This window comes from Phyllopteryx taeniolatus, chromosome 14, assembly GCF_024500385.1.
Source record: "Phyllopteryx taeniolatus isolate TA_2022b chromosome 14, UOR_Ptae_1.2, whole genome shotgun sequence".
Lineage (NCBI taxonomy): Eukaryota > Metazoa > Chordata > Actinopteri > Syngnathiformes > Syngnathidae > Phyllopteryx > Phyllopteryx taeniolatus.
This window is the reverse complement of record NC_084515.1, coordinates 15,826,603-15,843,380: the sequence shown is the minus strand read 5'-3', so window position 1 is coordinate 15,843,380 and position 16,778 is coordinate 15,826,603. Positions and strand designations below refer to the sequence as shown.

The window sequence follows — 16,778 nt, the reverse complement described above, 5'->3', positions numbered from 1 at the left end:
CGAGTTTGACACACTAAGTGACTGCCCTGCCACGGCGCGCGGGCTCTAGACGGAGACGGAGGCATTTATTTAATAATGTAGTAATGTGAACAACAGTATTGAAGTCACTAAAATTACGGCCCAACAAAGGAAAGCGTTCACCAACGAGCAGTGTTGTAAAAGATCTCCTTTATTGATTCATGACACAGTAATTTGTTAATAAAACATTTGCAAAAAAATAAAATAAACTCTCTCATGAGTCCTGTTTTTGTTTGAAGGGTATTGCTGCCACCAACTTATTTCGTAAGACGCATTACACCGACTTCCTTTTGCTGCCATTGACCGTTCATTCAGCCCCCATCGGATCCCGCTACTTTTGTTTTATTCACTGCAACTGATGTCATTTTTCATATTTACAAGCTGGACTCCAAACTCACAAAGCAAACAAAATCATCATAGCTGATTTTATTTTTCTAAATTGGTCCACAGAGGGAATTAAAAATGTAGGACACGATGAGTTAACTACCTACAGTACTTCTCAAATGAATCCCTCCAAATCTTCCTCATCGTTCTTTAAGGTCATTTCAAGGTCAATGTTTATTTACATTATCATACAAATTTTAGGGGGCAAAAGTCAAACCTCTGTAATCAATCTCTCACATTTTGCTACTCTTGATGTACACGATGTGGACAAAAGTATTGGGACAAACGACACCCACAAATGATCAATAGAAGACAAATGAGTGATTAGCTGCCTACCATGCACTCTCTTGACTTAACGGGCCTCAACAGAAACTATCGCAATGTTGAAATAATGAGCAGCACACCATGCACTGTCATGACGAGCATATGTTTTGCTACAAAAGGCCCTCAACAGAAAATATCCCAACCAGCAGCATACCATGCACCATTGTGAAAACAATCCTCACCAGAAATGATCCTGATGCCTTGCAAAAGACTGCGACAAGCAGCATACACTGTCATGACTATTTTACTATTTTGCTGGAAACGATGCGAGCTGATCTTTTCCATTTTTTGTAATTCATCGCAAATCTTTCTCAGGGGTTTCACAAATGTGGTCACAACAAAGTATGCAATCCCTAATTGATGAACGCCAGGATTTGTCCCGAGACTTTTGTCCATATCGTGTATGTCCCCGCCCAAATACAGGAAGCGTTTTAAATCCTCAATAAAGGTTCATACAAAAGTAGCATCATGTGTCAATCATAACATCAATATTAATGTTCCAGGAGCAAGAATAGAGTGAGTCCACTTAAAAAGATGTTGAAACAAATGCACTCTTGGTGTCCATGGAGTCTTTTTGTGAGGAGCTTCTTGTTCAGACCAGAAAGGCTTCATATGAGATTTCAGGGGTTTTCCTGAGGAACTCCTTGTCTAAAGTGTCTTCTTATGCAGTTTTTTTTTTTTACTCTCTCATCCCATCGCATTCAGCGTCTGAGGCTACGGTCACAACTCAAGCGGAGACGCTGCGTCAAGTGTTCTTGCATTTCAGCTTGGGAGTGTGCGAATTGCACGAGATGCTCGCCAGCGAAGGAATGCCGGCGTTGGCCGCCGCGGCCTGGCTCTCCACAAACATGGGGTCCAGGCAAGCCACCTTGGCGGCGAAGAAAGCGTGAATGCAATGAAGTACCGCAAACAGGTTGGAGAACTCCAGCTCCTGCAGGAGACCAATCGATAAATCAGGGTACACGCATACCGATAAGCGGCTCGATCTAAGTCAGCAAAAGCATAAATTACCGTATGTCTCTAAAAGATTATCCTGAGTGATTATCCGATGGTGTGCAGTGTGTTAAGAGTGATTTTTCCTCCCCAAACAGCTGATGATCGTATATGTCAAATGTTCAGTTGCTTATGGCCAAGCCATGGACTACATGATTGTTAGGTGAAATGCAAAAATAGCCAATTTGAAAGCTCGCGCTGTTGCCCAACGCAAATAGAGGAGCAACTGGTTGTGTTGAATGTATATATAATGTGTGTTACAATTCACTACAATTAAAATGACAAGAAAGAGTTTGGAACAGCAGTGTCGTTGCCAGATGAGGTAATGCATACGAATGTCACATTTCTTTTCAATATAACGACACATGGTCACAGGACCCTTGGAGCACCTTATCAAGAAACTGAGGAAGAACATGACAATGACAGTACAATTTGTATGTACAACCCTTTAAAGGCCAGTGATATTCAACAATCTAATAAAAAACGATAAATACGGCTCTAACTGAGCGTGCCTTCATATACCGTCTGAAGACGTATTCGTCTGTAACCTCGTCTGTAAATGTCGTCGGTACCGTCATAAACCAAGGTTTTTTTCCTACCCGTCCGCGACCCGCCCAAAATGACGCAAGCCGATGATTTCCTCATCATGTGTGGTGTCTCTGACGTTTTAAAAATTGGTTAAGATGTTTAAAATATCGGTACGTGACTATGTAGCCTACTCGAGCAAGTCACCGGCGATAAAACCCCATTTGTGGAGATTTACTTGCCTTTGCTTCAATAGATTTGGAGTCTAGATTTTGGAATAAAAACTTGATCTTGCTTTTGCCGTCATCTGATGAGCCTTTGAGCTGAGAGAACTTGTATCTCCAAAGGACAGCCTGGAATGTAGAAGGTCACAAGGCACATATCATTTGTTTGTTTATTAACGGATCATGAATAATGCATGTGTGACTCCGCATGACACCGCTTGTTGTGTTGTATTTATTTTATTCTTGTGGCCACTGAGCAAATAATAGCAGCAGAGAAAAGAACATGCATGTATGTGTGAGGCATACACTAATTGTTTATGTTAGTGTAATCATCTGGAGGCGGAGTATTGCAATCAGCTCTGAGGTTTACAACAGCACTGCTGAAATCACCATAGAAATGTACAAAACAGAATCGCAAACCTGACACTTTGTATTCATTGTTTTGAATGCTACTCCAATGTAGTTGGTGCAATGTATGTGCAGTATGTGCCTTGCCATTGGCTGGTGACCAGTCTACGGCCTGCCCAGCCTCTCGTCCAAAGTCAGCTGGGATCGGCTCCACTTAGCCGTGACCCTTGAGGACGAGGACAAGCGCTATTAAAAAACATCGATGGATGGATGTTAGGTTGAGTACCATTTGCAGTAAAACGTGTTAGAATGAAAGGGCATGGTAAGCTGCTCGTTGCCGTGAATTTTAAAATTTAGATACATTTGGCTAATGCTATGCGCAGTAAAACAAATTGTAATAGTCATGACAGAGAATGGCATGCTGCTCGTCACTTTTAGTATCTCAAAATCTGGATATACTTGACAGATGTGTATGTGTAGAAAAACATCTTGGAATAGTCATGAGAGTGCATGGTATGCAACTTGTCGCTATCATTATTAAATCTGGATACCTTTGGTCGAGGGCCATTTAGGAATATAACAGAGTAGTCACAACAGTGCTTGGTATGCTGTTTTTTTTATTTCTTCTTTTTCTCAACAAAATGAATTTGCTGTAAAACATGTTATGCTGCCATTCACTACTATTACCAAAGAATCAGGATAGTTCTTTTGAGGGTCATTGCAGCAAGAGACATTAAAATAGTCAGGACAGTGTATGCTATGCTGCTTGTCGCCTTGAGTTACAGAATCTGGATTATTTTGGTTGAGGGTCATCTACACTAAAACATTAAACAGTCATAAAAAAATATTTTGATCGAAATAAGCTCCACACAGGAAGGCCTGAGGCCAGATTCAAACCCAAAACTTCTTAAGTGTGAGGCTGACATGCTAACCACTACTTCACTGCGCTGCCAGATTTAGTAATTGATAGTGATGACTATCATACCACGCATGGTCATGACTATTCCAGCATAACACTGAAAACTATCACTAACCAGATTTTGTAATTCATAGCAACAAGCAGCACGGCAAGCACTGTTGTGACTATTCCAACATATTTTACGGCTACTGCAAATACCCGTCAGCTTCCAATTTTGTAGTTAATAGCAACAAGCAGCATACCATACACTGTCGTGAAAATTCTCAAGTGTTTTGCTGCTGAATAGCTGCTTAAATGAAACTATGCAGATTTAGTAATAATAAAAGAAACAACATGACCTTTCCAATGTGTTTTATTATAAACGGCCCTCAACGAAAACGATCCATCTATTCATTTTCGATTTACCTTAACCTTATTAGGGTTGTGGGTGAGCCGGAGCCTATCCTAGCTGACTTTGGGTGACAGGCGTTTTTTGAAATGTGGAAGGAAGCTGGAGTACCCGAAGAAATGGGAGAACTTGCAAACTCCACACAAGAAGGCTTGAGCCAAGATTTGAACCCAGAACCTCTTGACTGTGAGGCAGACGTGCTAACCACTCTGGCGCCATGCTGCCAGATGAAGCAATTCATAGAGAAGCATACCATGCATGGTCAAGACTTTTCCAGCATGACTGCAAACGGCCCACGACCAAAATCCAGTTTTGTCATTCATAGCAACAAGCAGCGTGTCATGCACTTTCATTATTATTCAAACATGTTTTACTGCAAATGGAAACTAGATTTTATCATCAATTAACCTTCGGTGGACACATATCGGCCAGAGGCATACAAAATGTGTTCCTTCCTGTCGCCTAGCAGAGGACAGAACTTCATGGCACTAACTTCCCATGCATCTGCTGATTCATGGAGAAGCACATATTTTACGCCTTAATTTATTGAGCACATCAACACTAAGTGCTCTTGGTCCATTAGGAAGAGTACAATGTTGGCATCGTGCTCGGCCAAGAAAAACGTTGGATTGTGTTTTGCTTTTATTTATCATAAATGACAATGAAAAAGATGCTTCGCTTTTATTGCTTTTTGTTTTATGTTGTTAAAAAGAAGCAGCGACTGATCGTGTCAAATGTGATGCTAACATGAGATTTCAGGTAAATTCACCAGTGGAAGTTATCACCTCTGATGCAAAGGTTTTGTCCTTCGTTCATATGGCCACTAGCGGGAATTAAACGGCTACGCCGAAACATGGACGAAAGGCCATTAAATTTAAGTACCGTTGTTGCCGAGTTTCCAGTCCTCATGTTGTCAATTAGACTGTGTATGGCCTGGAAGCAATATTCTGAATACAAGTCACTTTCGCAGTGGCCCAGAATTATTCAGTCTATCAATGTACAATATATTTGTTCACGTACAGTATCTAAGTGACATATAGTGAAGAGAAGAACAATGAAATGCTTCTTTCACAAGATGCTACAAATCACCTGCTGTCATTCATACAACAGAACAAGTCATGACGTCCTGCGAGTACTGAAAAAAATCAGCGTTGTGTTCAACTAAACAGGCCTAACGTTGACATTGAGAAAGTACACTTTTTTTAGTAAATTGACACTAGATCATCATAACTTCAATAAAATCTATTTTTGGTACATTTTTGTTTGGCGGTGTTCTGTGATATTCTATAGATGTATTGGATATATTCTGTGGATGGAAAATATGTGCCTTGGCTCAATAAAGGTTGGGAAACAATACCCGTGTTAATGCTAACAATGTGGTCGCTCGGCTCAAGTTTCTGAACGTGTATTGCTAATGCTACCACTAGCATTTTTACCAGCTCAGATCAGATTAATCCATGAAAGTGTAATGAAAATGCTCACATTTTTTACCAACTCTGATCAATTTAAACACTTATACTAGCGCATGTACCAGCTCAGATTAATTTATGAATGTGTAATGATAACACGAATGCTAACACATGCGCCGGCTCAGATGAAGTTATGAAGTGTGGTGCAAAGCTAATTTTAAAGCGAGCACGTGTATGCACTCAGATCAATTTATGGGAAGTGTAATGCTAATCCTCGCATTCGGTGACATTTTAGATTCATTTATGGAAGTATAATGCTAATGCTAGCACATGCGCCGGCTCAGATGACGTGATGAAGTGTGGTGCGAAGCTAATTTTAAAGTGAGCACGTGTATGCACTCAGATCAATTTATGGAAGTGTAATGCTAATGCTCGCATTCGGTGACATTTTAGATTCATTTATGGAAGTCTAATGCTAATGCTAGCACATGCTACCAGCTCAGATCAATTATGGATATGTAATGCTAATGCTAGCATTTGACTCAACTCATTTTAATTTAATGGTAGTACTTACACCAGTTTGTATTAATTTATGGAAGTGTCATGCAAATGCTACCATTTGCACCAATTCAGACTAATTTATGAAAGTGTTGCTGAAAACGCTAATGCTAAAAACATTCTAATGCTAAATATGCTAATGATAGAAACATTTGCCAGCTCAGGTCAATTTAAGAAAGTGTAATGCTGACGTTATCATTTACCCCAGCTAAAAATCATGTAGCCTATGTATGTGTAATGCTAGAGCTAGCATTTGTACAGGCTCAGATCCATTTTGCTGGATTTTATGTCAAAAGCAAATACCAGGTCATCTGATGCAGCAATTCTAGAGCATCTCTGTGAGAAAGAGCCTTCCCAGTTTTCAAGAACGCAGATTCCTTTCGTATCTTTGGTATGTTGGTGATGCTGTCGTTCCCTCACCTTGGAAGCGGCGTCAAAGCACACAAATCCCATGCTAAAGTCCACTGTTAGTCCCATCAGGTGGCTCTCCATGATGCAGGCGTACGTTTTACACTGCGCAGGGGAAGAAGCAGAAACCGAACAAACTGTGAGAGCTAAGCAGCTGACGTCATCGCGACTCTCTCCCTTTGCGTGTAGCATCATCAATCTTGCCGACCTGTATCCGCTCCACTTCCAGGTAAGTGGCCATCTGAAAGGCCTTTTCCCAAACGAGCAGCTCAGACTCCAGCTCAACGCTGAAAAACATGTCCTCGCCGCTCTCCGTCTGCACGCTGAAGCAGTGCCTCCTCTTGTCCACCAGCTCATTGTCCTGACCACACAAAGAACACATTCTGTGTGGTTAGCAGTGAGATGTCCCAATTCACGCTAGCTGCAAGTAAACTGGCTGGCGCGTTATTTTGAATCCTACAAAGTTCCCGCTGCAATACGATTGGCTGCTGCGTCCAGGCCGGAAGTGCAGTAACTGACTCCAGTGTGGCGACATTATTATGAATCCAAGTAGACCTGTGACAAACTAGATAGATTTTATTTTGTACAATATTTGGAATGGTCATCTCGTTTAATTCGTGTAGCGAATTCAGCCAGAATGCGGCCGGTGGGTACTAGTACCACTCGCGGTTCGTGTGCTCTCTCTAGTGGTATGCAAAAGAATCACTGAATTAAATGTTTAGTGTACAGTAATTTATTATCCTTTTTGTATTTTGACCAAAGAATGGCAGAGACTTGGGAAAAACATGGCAAGTGTTTTAAATTGTGTGTGTGTTTTTTGTAATTTCCATTTTCTCCTATGGGAAAAAAAAGTGTTGTCTTACCTTTAAAATCTTGCACATGATTTCATATACAGTAAAGCTTTTCTCTGCTCTGGTCCAGTCCCATGTTGTCACCTGTAAATAGAAGAAGAAACATTAATAAGAAAAGTAAACGAATGTTTGTTGAGGTCGGTTGCCTCGAAAATCTCGCTACATCATGATGCATGTTAAATAATGAAGCAGCTTGTCACAAGGCCTCCTCTTATATTACGCCATCCACTCACATTAGCATATTCCATTTACATCAATCTTTCCCGCATCTGCATTACGGCGCTTGTCATTATCACTTTACATAAAATGATGAGGAGCTTGCTCTTCAACTATGTGCGCAATAATAATACACTAAAAAACATTTTACCGGAGGAGCGGAGAACTTGAAGAGAGAGGAACCCCTCAAAGCAAGGAACTTTGGGGAGTACATTCGTTCCTGGACGGAGTCTTGCTCCTTTTCGTCGGCCCAGCCCATGTAAATGATCTGCGCCATTCGTTGTGTAGGAGAAAAAATGGGATGTTTAACGAGGAAAAAAACAAATGATTAGCGTTAAAATGTTGTGAAGGAGCACACTGAGTGTAATATGTCAACAATACAAAACATTACCCTTAAAAGCAAATGTCTTACAGATTATTCGACTTAAAAAAAATAAAAAATCACAGGAGGTGCACACGTACATGCAGATGCACAGGAGACTCACTAACTAACTTCAATTTACAACCCAGGCTAAACCTAGCTCCTCCCTGAAATACAGAGCTTGTCTCTGTTAAGATGGATCACTTCAACATACTTCCTTGTTAGCGCACTGTACAACTTTGCGGTTTGACGGCACCTTTTCATCTTGGAACATTTTAGAAAGCAAAAAAACGAATACGAATTTGTAAATACCGTGAACATGCAGGGCATTACTCTATGTTTTGAAAGCAGATTTTCAGGAGTTGACTCGAAGTTCAAATGCTAATGGTACGAAAATGCTAATCAGGGCTGTGACAGCCATGGAGAGATGAAAGCGGGAGGTTGGCGGGGGCACTAGGAGGTGTGCAATAGACAGACGTGACAAGTAGAAAGGTTGCAAAAAGGACGATTCGATGACATCAAGTGGTTCTGTGTGGCCGTCAAGCTAACATGGTTGCTGGTGCTGTTGTCTGTTTGACAGATGACAGTTTCATTTGTGTCATGTAGATGCATGTTAGCGAAAGCAGACAACAGCAGACTGACTGACTGGAGGCAATTAAGTTGTTGTTTTTTCACCCTCCCTGGATTATGATGCAAAGATTTAGCTCGCGTTGCAACGCCTCGCCCCCAATGAAGCGTGTCCTTTCTCTGACTGGATGACCTGCTTTCGCGTTTTAAAAAATAATATGAAATACATTCATGAAATATCACTTTTTACCTGCTGGTTGACAGGAAAATTCCGGTTGATCTTCTTCACCTGTGGACACCATCATCAATGCGTCATTAAAAGCAACTCATGAGTCTTTTTGTGGGTCACCACATAAGGGCGCCAGGGATAGAGTGTGATGATAACCATAGACGAGGAAACTGATTGATTTATGGAAGTGTAATGCTCATCGATATGAATAAGTAGATATGACACGCCACTTTTGAGCTGCGTGCCTACGGCGACGCTAAACTAGGAGGGTCAACGTCTACAAGCAATTTCTTTTGACTTCATGCTTGGCTTGTGCTCTGACATGCATCGTCAACTGTGGGACCCTACTGTCTAGAGACAGCTGTGGCCCTTTCCAAACATTGTACAATAAAATGGATTTACCACAGATTGACTCCAGTTAAGGTGCAGAAACATCTCAAGGAGGATCAGTGGAAACAAGACGCACCTCAGCTTACTTTTGAGCTACATGGCAAATGCTGTGAATACTTTACTTTACAATTTTGAGCAAAAATGTATTTAATCCACGCTGGAAAGAAACACCCACATGCGCTGTGTAATTGCCTTTTTTCAAAAACGGAACACGTATCTTTAATTTTATTTAACCTAATGATATATTTAAATGTGCTAACACGTCACTCGATACTGTTATTTCACAGCACTTTGGATCCAGAATGGAGTGTTCCACTCTCACAAGAGCAGCAGTTATGCGTGTATTTCTTTCAATGGCCTTCATCTGCTCCTATTATCTCCTCCTACACTTATTTAATGTTCACCCTCATCCAAATTGCTATCATTGAGGCACAGCAACACCCACACGCCTCTCCGCTGCTCTTATTGCTGCCCTTTAATTCACGCTGCGCTGTCGCTTATACACCAGCACAAAGGTTTCTTTCATGCAAGATGCATTTGACACAACACCCCTACAATCTAAGATCATTTTACATTGTGAATAGAGAAATAGACTGAGGTCATAGGTAAAAAAGTTGATTCCCTGTTATTTTAAGATCAGTCAAACATCGTGACAGGTAACCACCAGCTGTATTCATTCTACCCGGGATCATAGATATCATTCAAAAGCAACAGGGTTCTTCCTTTGATACTGAACAAACCTACCTCAATGATGTCAATAGGGTTCGTCCTTTGATCCTAAACAAAACTACCTTGGTGTTATATATCACTCAAAATGTAAAGTTTGGAGGTCAGATTACCAGTCCATATCAACAATATCACTTCAAATCCAAACGAGTTCTTACTTTGACCAAAACGAAACTTCAGATATCATTCAAAATCAATAGGGCCCTTCCTTTGATATGGAACAAAAGTACTTTGTGGTCAGGGAGCAGTCAAAATCAAAAATGCCCTTCCTTTTGATCCAAACCAAAACTACTTTAGCGGTCAGATATCACTCAAAATCAACATCTTTTTCAGGTCAAAAGGGTCCTTCCTTGGATCTGGATCCAAAGTAACTTGGTAGATAGATACCAGTCTGAATCAATAATATCACTAAAAATCAATTATGTCCTTCCTTTGATCCAGAACAAAAATATCCCAGTAGTCAACAAGGCTCAAGTATAAAAATCAATGACAGCAAATGGCCAAATTCTCTTGTCGTCATGGCGACGACATCGACGGAGGACAACACAGCCTCCTGGTGTCTTTACCTCTTTAAATGAGCGCTACGTACGGTGTGTGTCTGTGTGTGTACAAAATGTCCTCCTCGTCTAATGGACTCCATTACAGGGGTGTGTTGTCCGTGCTTGTGTACGCACACTGTGCACCTTTGCGGTCGCAAAAGGCCAAAGGAGCGCTCGATTGCTCGGTGAGTCATTTGTGCCGCGTCCGCTCCAATTAAGCGAGGCTCCGTTATTTACCCACAGGAACCACAAAACACACTCACACAGACACACAATAATCGCACATCTCTCTGTAGTCGCGCTGGTGGCAGTGCCGCGGCTTAACGAGCTCCCTTTCACTCAGACACATCCTGATACGTGGAGCATTTTGCGTCTGACCCCTCCATACGAGAAGAAATGCGTTATGCATCGTGCGACGCTGGCTCTCGCCATTCTCATTGGGGAGGGAGGAGAAAAGCCAGCGAGCTCACGTTGTGCTTAGTGAGAGACGAGATGTTGCCGCCGACAGCCTGAAGCCAGTCCAAGCGGTCTTCATCCGAGGGAAACTGGAGCACGCCGCTGCACACCCCGTCCACGGCGACGACCTGGAAAGCATTTTTCCTTGGGGGGAAAAAAAAAAAAAGGGAATGGGGGGGGGTGACGTAGGACAAATACATACAGATAAAGGACATGTGTGCAATAATATCATCCCATCGGTGTAGGATACCTATTTCTGATTGGGGCTCATTTGGGCAAATTCACTAGTAGGAGTCAAGTTAGAAGGAATCAAAGGCCTTAACTTCGCCCCCAAAATGCTTCATTTGATGAACAGGCCCTTCCAAGCCCCTTCTCAAAGTTAATCCTCAAACTTTTTTTAAGGGAGCGTTAATGCTTGCCTGGTCTCAGGAACTTGGCAACTGTTTTTTTTTATTTATTTATTTTTAAGCCATGTTAGTAAAAAAATAAAAATAATAATAATAATAATAATTGTACAGAAGATGTCAGATGTCTGAACGCTTTTTAATTTACCGTTACAAAAAAAACGTCTGCACAGTTTGATAACCAAAATAAGGCCTGGCTATCGTCTCCTCAACTCATCTCCAGCACTTCTATTTCTGAGTGATCTCCTTTCTTCCTGCTAATTAAAATCTAACCAGCGCCTGGAGAATGGCTGATGTAGTGCTTAATATATATTTATATAAAACAAACAAGTGGGCTCCATTTAGAGTCAATGCACATTCCCGCTGCAGTGTAGCACTGATGGAAGTGTATCCAAGGACAGCTTAATGGCTCCATAAATCAAAGAGTCTGTGTTTAATACGTCCGTCCCAAAGCAGATGGTCCCGGCTGATGTGACATTAGCTCGCCGTTCAAATGCACGTACGGTGACACGTGATAAGCGGACGTCCCGCCGCCCACCTACCTGCACACGTCGGAGCCCGGCACGTGCTGGGAGAGGCGAGAGTGCAGCAACGGCAGAAGGCGCAGGTCCACCCATCTTTTCTCCCAGCGGAGGGCCGGGGACGCGGGCCACGACGAGCAGGACAGCGTGTCCTGCACGGGTGAGCGCCAAAATAAGACACGGGATTTGGTGGTGGCACAATATCATGATGATGTGGTTTGGTTCCCATCCTGACTCTGAATCATTTCTGAATGCATTGATGAGTCTATCCTACATCATGCGATATTTGAGTTTAATAATAATAATAACAATGTTTTATAGCGCTTTTCTGGACGCAATTGCATGTATTATTCATTCACTTCTCAGTCACAACCTGGTGGTGGTAAGCTACTAGTGTAGCCGTAGCTGCCCTGCGACAGCCTGACGGAAGCGTGGCTGCCATTCTGTGCCTCCGACCACCACCGAACATCCAACCACATTTCAGGCAATGTGGATTACGTGTCTTGCCCAGGGACACGACGACGACATGTGCTCGGGCGGGGATACGGTTGCAGGGCGTAACTCTTACCCTCGGTTTTTTTTCCATTTTTTAATAAATGTCCCAAAAAATAATGTCTTGTTTTCACGTTGTAACCATGAGACATTGTGTGTCGAATTTTAAGGGAAAAAACAAACTTAATCAATTCTGGAATACGGCTATAGCATAACAAAAATAGAAAAAATAGAAGCTGGGTGAAACGTATTTTTGTATTTATTAATCTTACCAAATGTTTACACTAACTTTGCAACTGCTATTTTTCTCATTCATGAATTTTTTTAATTGAAGAAGTAGGCTTTAAGAATAAACTTCCCTTGCCTGCACATATCCCTGCTGCCTGGTTGTATTGATTTGCATTGAGAGGCTGCAGATGAGGACAGACAAAGTACCGTGTTATTTGGATGGTAGTTCAAGTGCAGGCCGCTATCGCACAAAGGAGACGAGGTCCCGCTGCTCTGGTCACTCGGGATGCCTACAAGTTTGGGGGGGAAAAGCAAAGAAAAAATACAATAAATCCACAATGCAGTGAGTGAATTTATTTGTATTTTTTTTTTTTTATAATGGGAAAGCTGCCGGTGCTCAGCGCCAATTTGTATGCGGTCGAGCGCCCAGTCAACCTGGCCTATATACGCTTATGAAAGGCTTTTATAAAGGCTCTCATGTCTGATGACAGGCTGAGACTTTCCGATGCAAGTACAAATCAAGTTCAGCACAATGAGCTGTGTCATGTCCTTCACTTCGTATTTGAGTCAGATGTGCCTTTTTGATCTGGTTAGCGACATAGCATCCGACTCCTAAATATGATTGTGTTGCGGTCCAGTGAAATGTGTGTTTACTTCAAATGTTGTGGGTTTCTGTAGCGTGGCATGCGTGTCGATGCACCACGCGCTTTAATGGGGAATGGGCGATGAGCTATGTGAAGAATTTTAAGTGGCAAATGAATTTGATCAATTTTGCCATGCAGCTGTAACAACAAAATGCGGGGGGAAATTAAAGGGGTGAATAATAATGCAGGTGTGATATTTGAATGTTTGTTTATTTTGAATACATTTATTTTAAAAAAATTCATACACTTTGCCAATAGGGGGGAATAACGTGCACATTTTATGAATTATGAAATAATGAATTGAATCCTTTCGGAAATATGGCTTTAACCTAAAATATGGGGGCGCATTGAAGGGGTAAATACTAATGCACATGGTATTTAAAATTTTAATGAATGTGGTATTTGAATTTGAAAAAAAATCAAGATTATTACCAGGGATGGGAATCGAATTGAAATCCCATTAACTTTTCAAATTCTTAGGAATCGCTTGTCTGACGATTCCGCTCAGCGATTCCTTTTATGTCACAAAAGAGTGATGACGTCTGCGCTATATAACGATATATATCATATGTTGTGCCATATAAATAAGTCGAGCATATGATACAACCCCTGTAGCGACTCGAACCCCTTTTAAAGAAAGCTTTCATTTCATCAAAGACTTCAAATATGCAGAAGCATCTTTTTTTTCATCATATCATATAATGATCATAAATTGATATGTAGAATGATACTGACATCAATGGTGTCACATATCATTTGTATTATTTCATTCTCTCACCCAATGAGAATCGATAAGGAATCAGATCAATAAGCAGCATCAATAATGGAATCGGAATCGTTAAATTCTTATAAATTCCCATCCCGAATTATTACTATAATTGTATTTGAATGACTTACACATGCAGTCCTCACTCAGAGGCAGTTTGAGGAAGGCTGGGGTCTTCTTGAGGAAAGAGACCGTGAGGGTGACTTCTTCACCGGCATTCCTCAACACCTGAACCTGCGACATACAGTAGATACTTTGATTTATGCTGCAGGAGTTGAGTTGTTTCCCATTAAAGTCCCGATCGTCGAAAAGAACTTTTTTTTTCAAGAAAAAGCAGAAGTTAAGCTGATGTGTAGGGTAAATGCACATAGGAGCGGACAGCTTACCACTTCCTCGTGGCGATAGCTTCTCACGTTGATTCCGTTGATCTGCAAGCAACAGCGGCGTGTGAGTGTCAATACAATCGCTATTGTACTGTTGCTGGCATTGTACCGCGGCAAAAATGATTCATGAAGCCGCCGAAATGTCTCCTAGGGAATACCGGCTTTGGAAATTACGAGTAGGAAATGTACGTTTTTTTTCAATATGAGACGTTTTTATAGCAGCTAAATGATGTATAGCCAGTCTGGAGAGCTTTTCTAGTTTGACAAATGGTAATGAGATATTACACCAAAATGATTGTTTTGGGGATTTTTATTATCATGGCCTGGCATCGTGCATTTGAACTAGTACCCGGCTTGCTATCTTTCTATAACTAATTGTTAGCATGTTAGCATTTCATCAGTTGTGATTGGAAATACAGTGGCTGCCCGCATAATCGCATTTCATTTGCAGTTCGGAATTTGAGACTTCACCCATTTGCATACTAACCTGGCAATAAGTGTCCCAAAATTGCCCTTGAATTTATGTGGGAAAACACTGTCTACAGTTTACTTTTATTGCATTGCAGCGCCTCTTTACTTGCAATTGCAACAAAGAACGGTTACTGTTGCCATAAACCAAAATAGTGGTGCAGCCAACCAAATGTACGGTGTTGGAAGTGGTTGAAGTTCGACCAACACGCACTCGCTCAACCAATAAAAAAATCTAACAGCACCCGCGTTTGACGGTCAGCAGCTGGGAGTGTATAGAGAAGACGCGTTAAGGCATCAAAACCTGTGGAATCTGCAACAACAGCTGAGCCGAACATTGCTAAAACTCAGCCAGTTTGTGTTGTCGCTGCGTGGATCCAGCACTTTCACGTCAGTGAACAACAAAGCGCTAACTATTCTAGCACTAACTGATAGATCAGTTGGAGCTAGTGGCAAAGAAAGCAGCTGTCTTTCCACCAGCGCAAGCCACCTCAGGGAGCATCCGCACAATAGATGTGCTTTGCTGTGCAGTCAAATATTCATTCTTTTACACCGGAATGCACCGCTGTACTTAGAAGAGTACAGCAATGTTTGAGGATGTTTGTAAGCATTCCAAATTTGTTGTTGTTGTATATTTATTATTTATGTCTGAAACTATCAATATAGGCACTTATAATCTCCTACAGGGGAGCCGTCAATTATTCGCAGAGATTCGCTATTTGCAAATAGCGGGGGACCATTGTAGCCAGCGACAACATGATGGAGCAAGCCACAATGCGAAAGCCTAATCAATCAATCAATCCGCCTTTGTGCCTTACGTAGTCAGGTTGCCATCATGCTTTATGTTAGCATACCAACTCTTAGCATGTTAGCATTTTATATCCATATAAAATATCCATTACCGTCGTGCCTTAGCGCTTTCTCTGCTATCTTGCCATGTGTTAGCCCGTCATCTTGTTAGCATTTTACCTGCCGTACGTCAGTAGGCTACTTGTCCATTCAGGCACAAGATGTTCTGGAATCAACATTGTGGCTCCATGGAGGGTTAGTATTGTACGAATTTCCTTGCAAGTCCAACTCCCAACAAACGCCGGGTTGCACGTGAGCTACAGGCAGCAGGCCCGTTTAAGAAGCAGAAGCCGATCAATTTCGAAAGCTATCTGACACAAGATTGTGGAGGTTGATCTTTGAAAGCTATCCCAATCTGTCAAAGATCCCATGTTGTTTGCTTTTAATTTCTTTCAACCAGTTTGGGGAAATCTTAAGGAATGATTGATTACCATGCTCAATTAACGGCTAATCTACAAAAACCTTGTGTGTGGTTAATTGTTTTTGAGGCTTTACAACTTTCCAACACCAATACTCCTCACTGCTCCAACTGTCGAGTGACCCACTTTTAAAGTTGGACACAATTACATTGCCACGTGCCATTAAGTTCGTCAAATGAGATGCCTCTCATTAGTGCCAAGTGTACCTGGAGGATGCTATCGCCAATGAAAAGCAGCCCAGAAAGTTCAGCTGGAAAACAAAAACACACTGCAATCCAAAACAGCACTTTCAGAAGGAAATGACTGAAACTGAAAAACTCTTACCTACGAAGTGACTATTTACCTTTTTGTTCTTTGGATATTTTGGATATCACCACAGGGATTTGATGCTCAGCACCGCCCTGATAGACATGGAATGAGTGTCAGCAATTCTGATTTAATGTTTGCTTGTATCCAATTTTGTTATACTGCCTATTGCCATGTACAGGTACATTTCAAGTAACACATACAGTATCTGACATGCCAGTGTTTACGCTGACAAAACACACGAAACAACAAGCCTGAATTGGATGTACAAGTAAACTCTACCAGCTTCAAGAGTGACAACACGGAAGAGCCCCGAGTCCCATCTAAATATATCCCATTCCATCAATGTTTGTACTATTGACCCTGCCGTGATGCATTTCCCAACTTTGAGACCAATGGAGTGTAAATGCAGCCTAAGACTCATTGTGACTTCATTTAGTGATGACGTCAAATGCGCGAGCACCT

General features: G+C 41.6%; 1 protein-coding gene across 8 annotated transcripts in view; it reads right to left on the bottom strand.

Moving 5' to 3' along the window:
* Positions 1-148: 148 nt before the first annotated feature.
* sntg1 (syntrophin, gamma 1) overlaps positions 149-16,778 on the bottom strand; it is a 38,435-nt gene continuing 21,805 nt past the window's right edge. For 6 of the 8 annotated variants that reach the window (XM_061796765.1, XM_061796771.1, XM_061796766.1 and 3 more), the window contains 14 exons: positions 16,351-16,408; positions 16,214-16,275; positions 14,275-14,316; positions 14,020-14,122; positions 12,686-12,768; positions 11,780-11,910; positions 10,848-10,977; positions 8,744-8,782; positions 7,717-7,833; positions 7,362-7,433; positions 6,707-6,859; positions 6,511-6,603; positions 2,487-2,597; positions 149-1,657 (listed from right to left, as the gene is read on the bottom strand). In XM_061796765.1, coding sequence (XP_061652749.1) covers positions 1,472-1,657; positions 2,487-2,597; positions 6,511-6,603; positions 6,707-6,859; positions 7,362-7,433; positions 7,717-7,833; positions 8,744-8,782; positions 10,848-10,977; positions 11,780-11,910; positions 12,686-12,768; positions 14,020-14,122; positions 14,275-14,316; positions 16,214-16,275; positions 16,351-16,408 — 1,380 coding nt within the window. In that variant the 3' untranslated portion in view covers positions 149-1,471. The remainder of the gene's footprint in view (positions 1,658-2,486; positions 2,598-6,510; positions 6,604-6,706; positions 6,860-7,361; positions 7,434-7,716; positions 7,834-8,743; positions 8,783-10,847; positions 10,978-11,779; positions 11,911-12,685; positions 12,769-14,019; positions 14,123-14,274; positions 14,317-16,213; positions 16,276-16,350; positions 16,409-16,778) is intronic. The other 2 variants (XM_061796767.1, XM_061796764.1) reach the window with 1 other exon arrangement.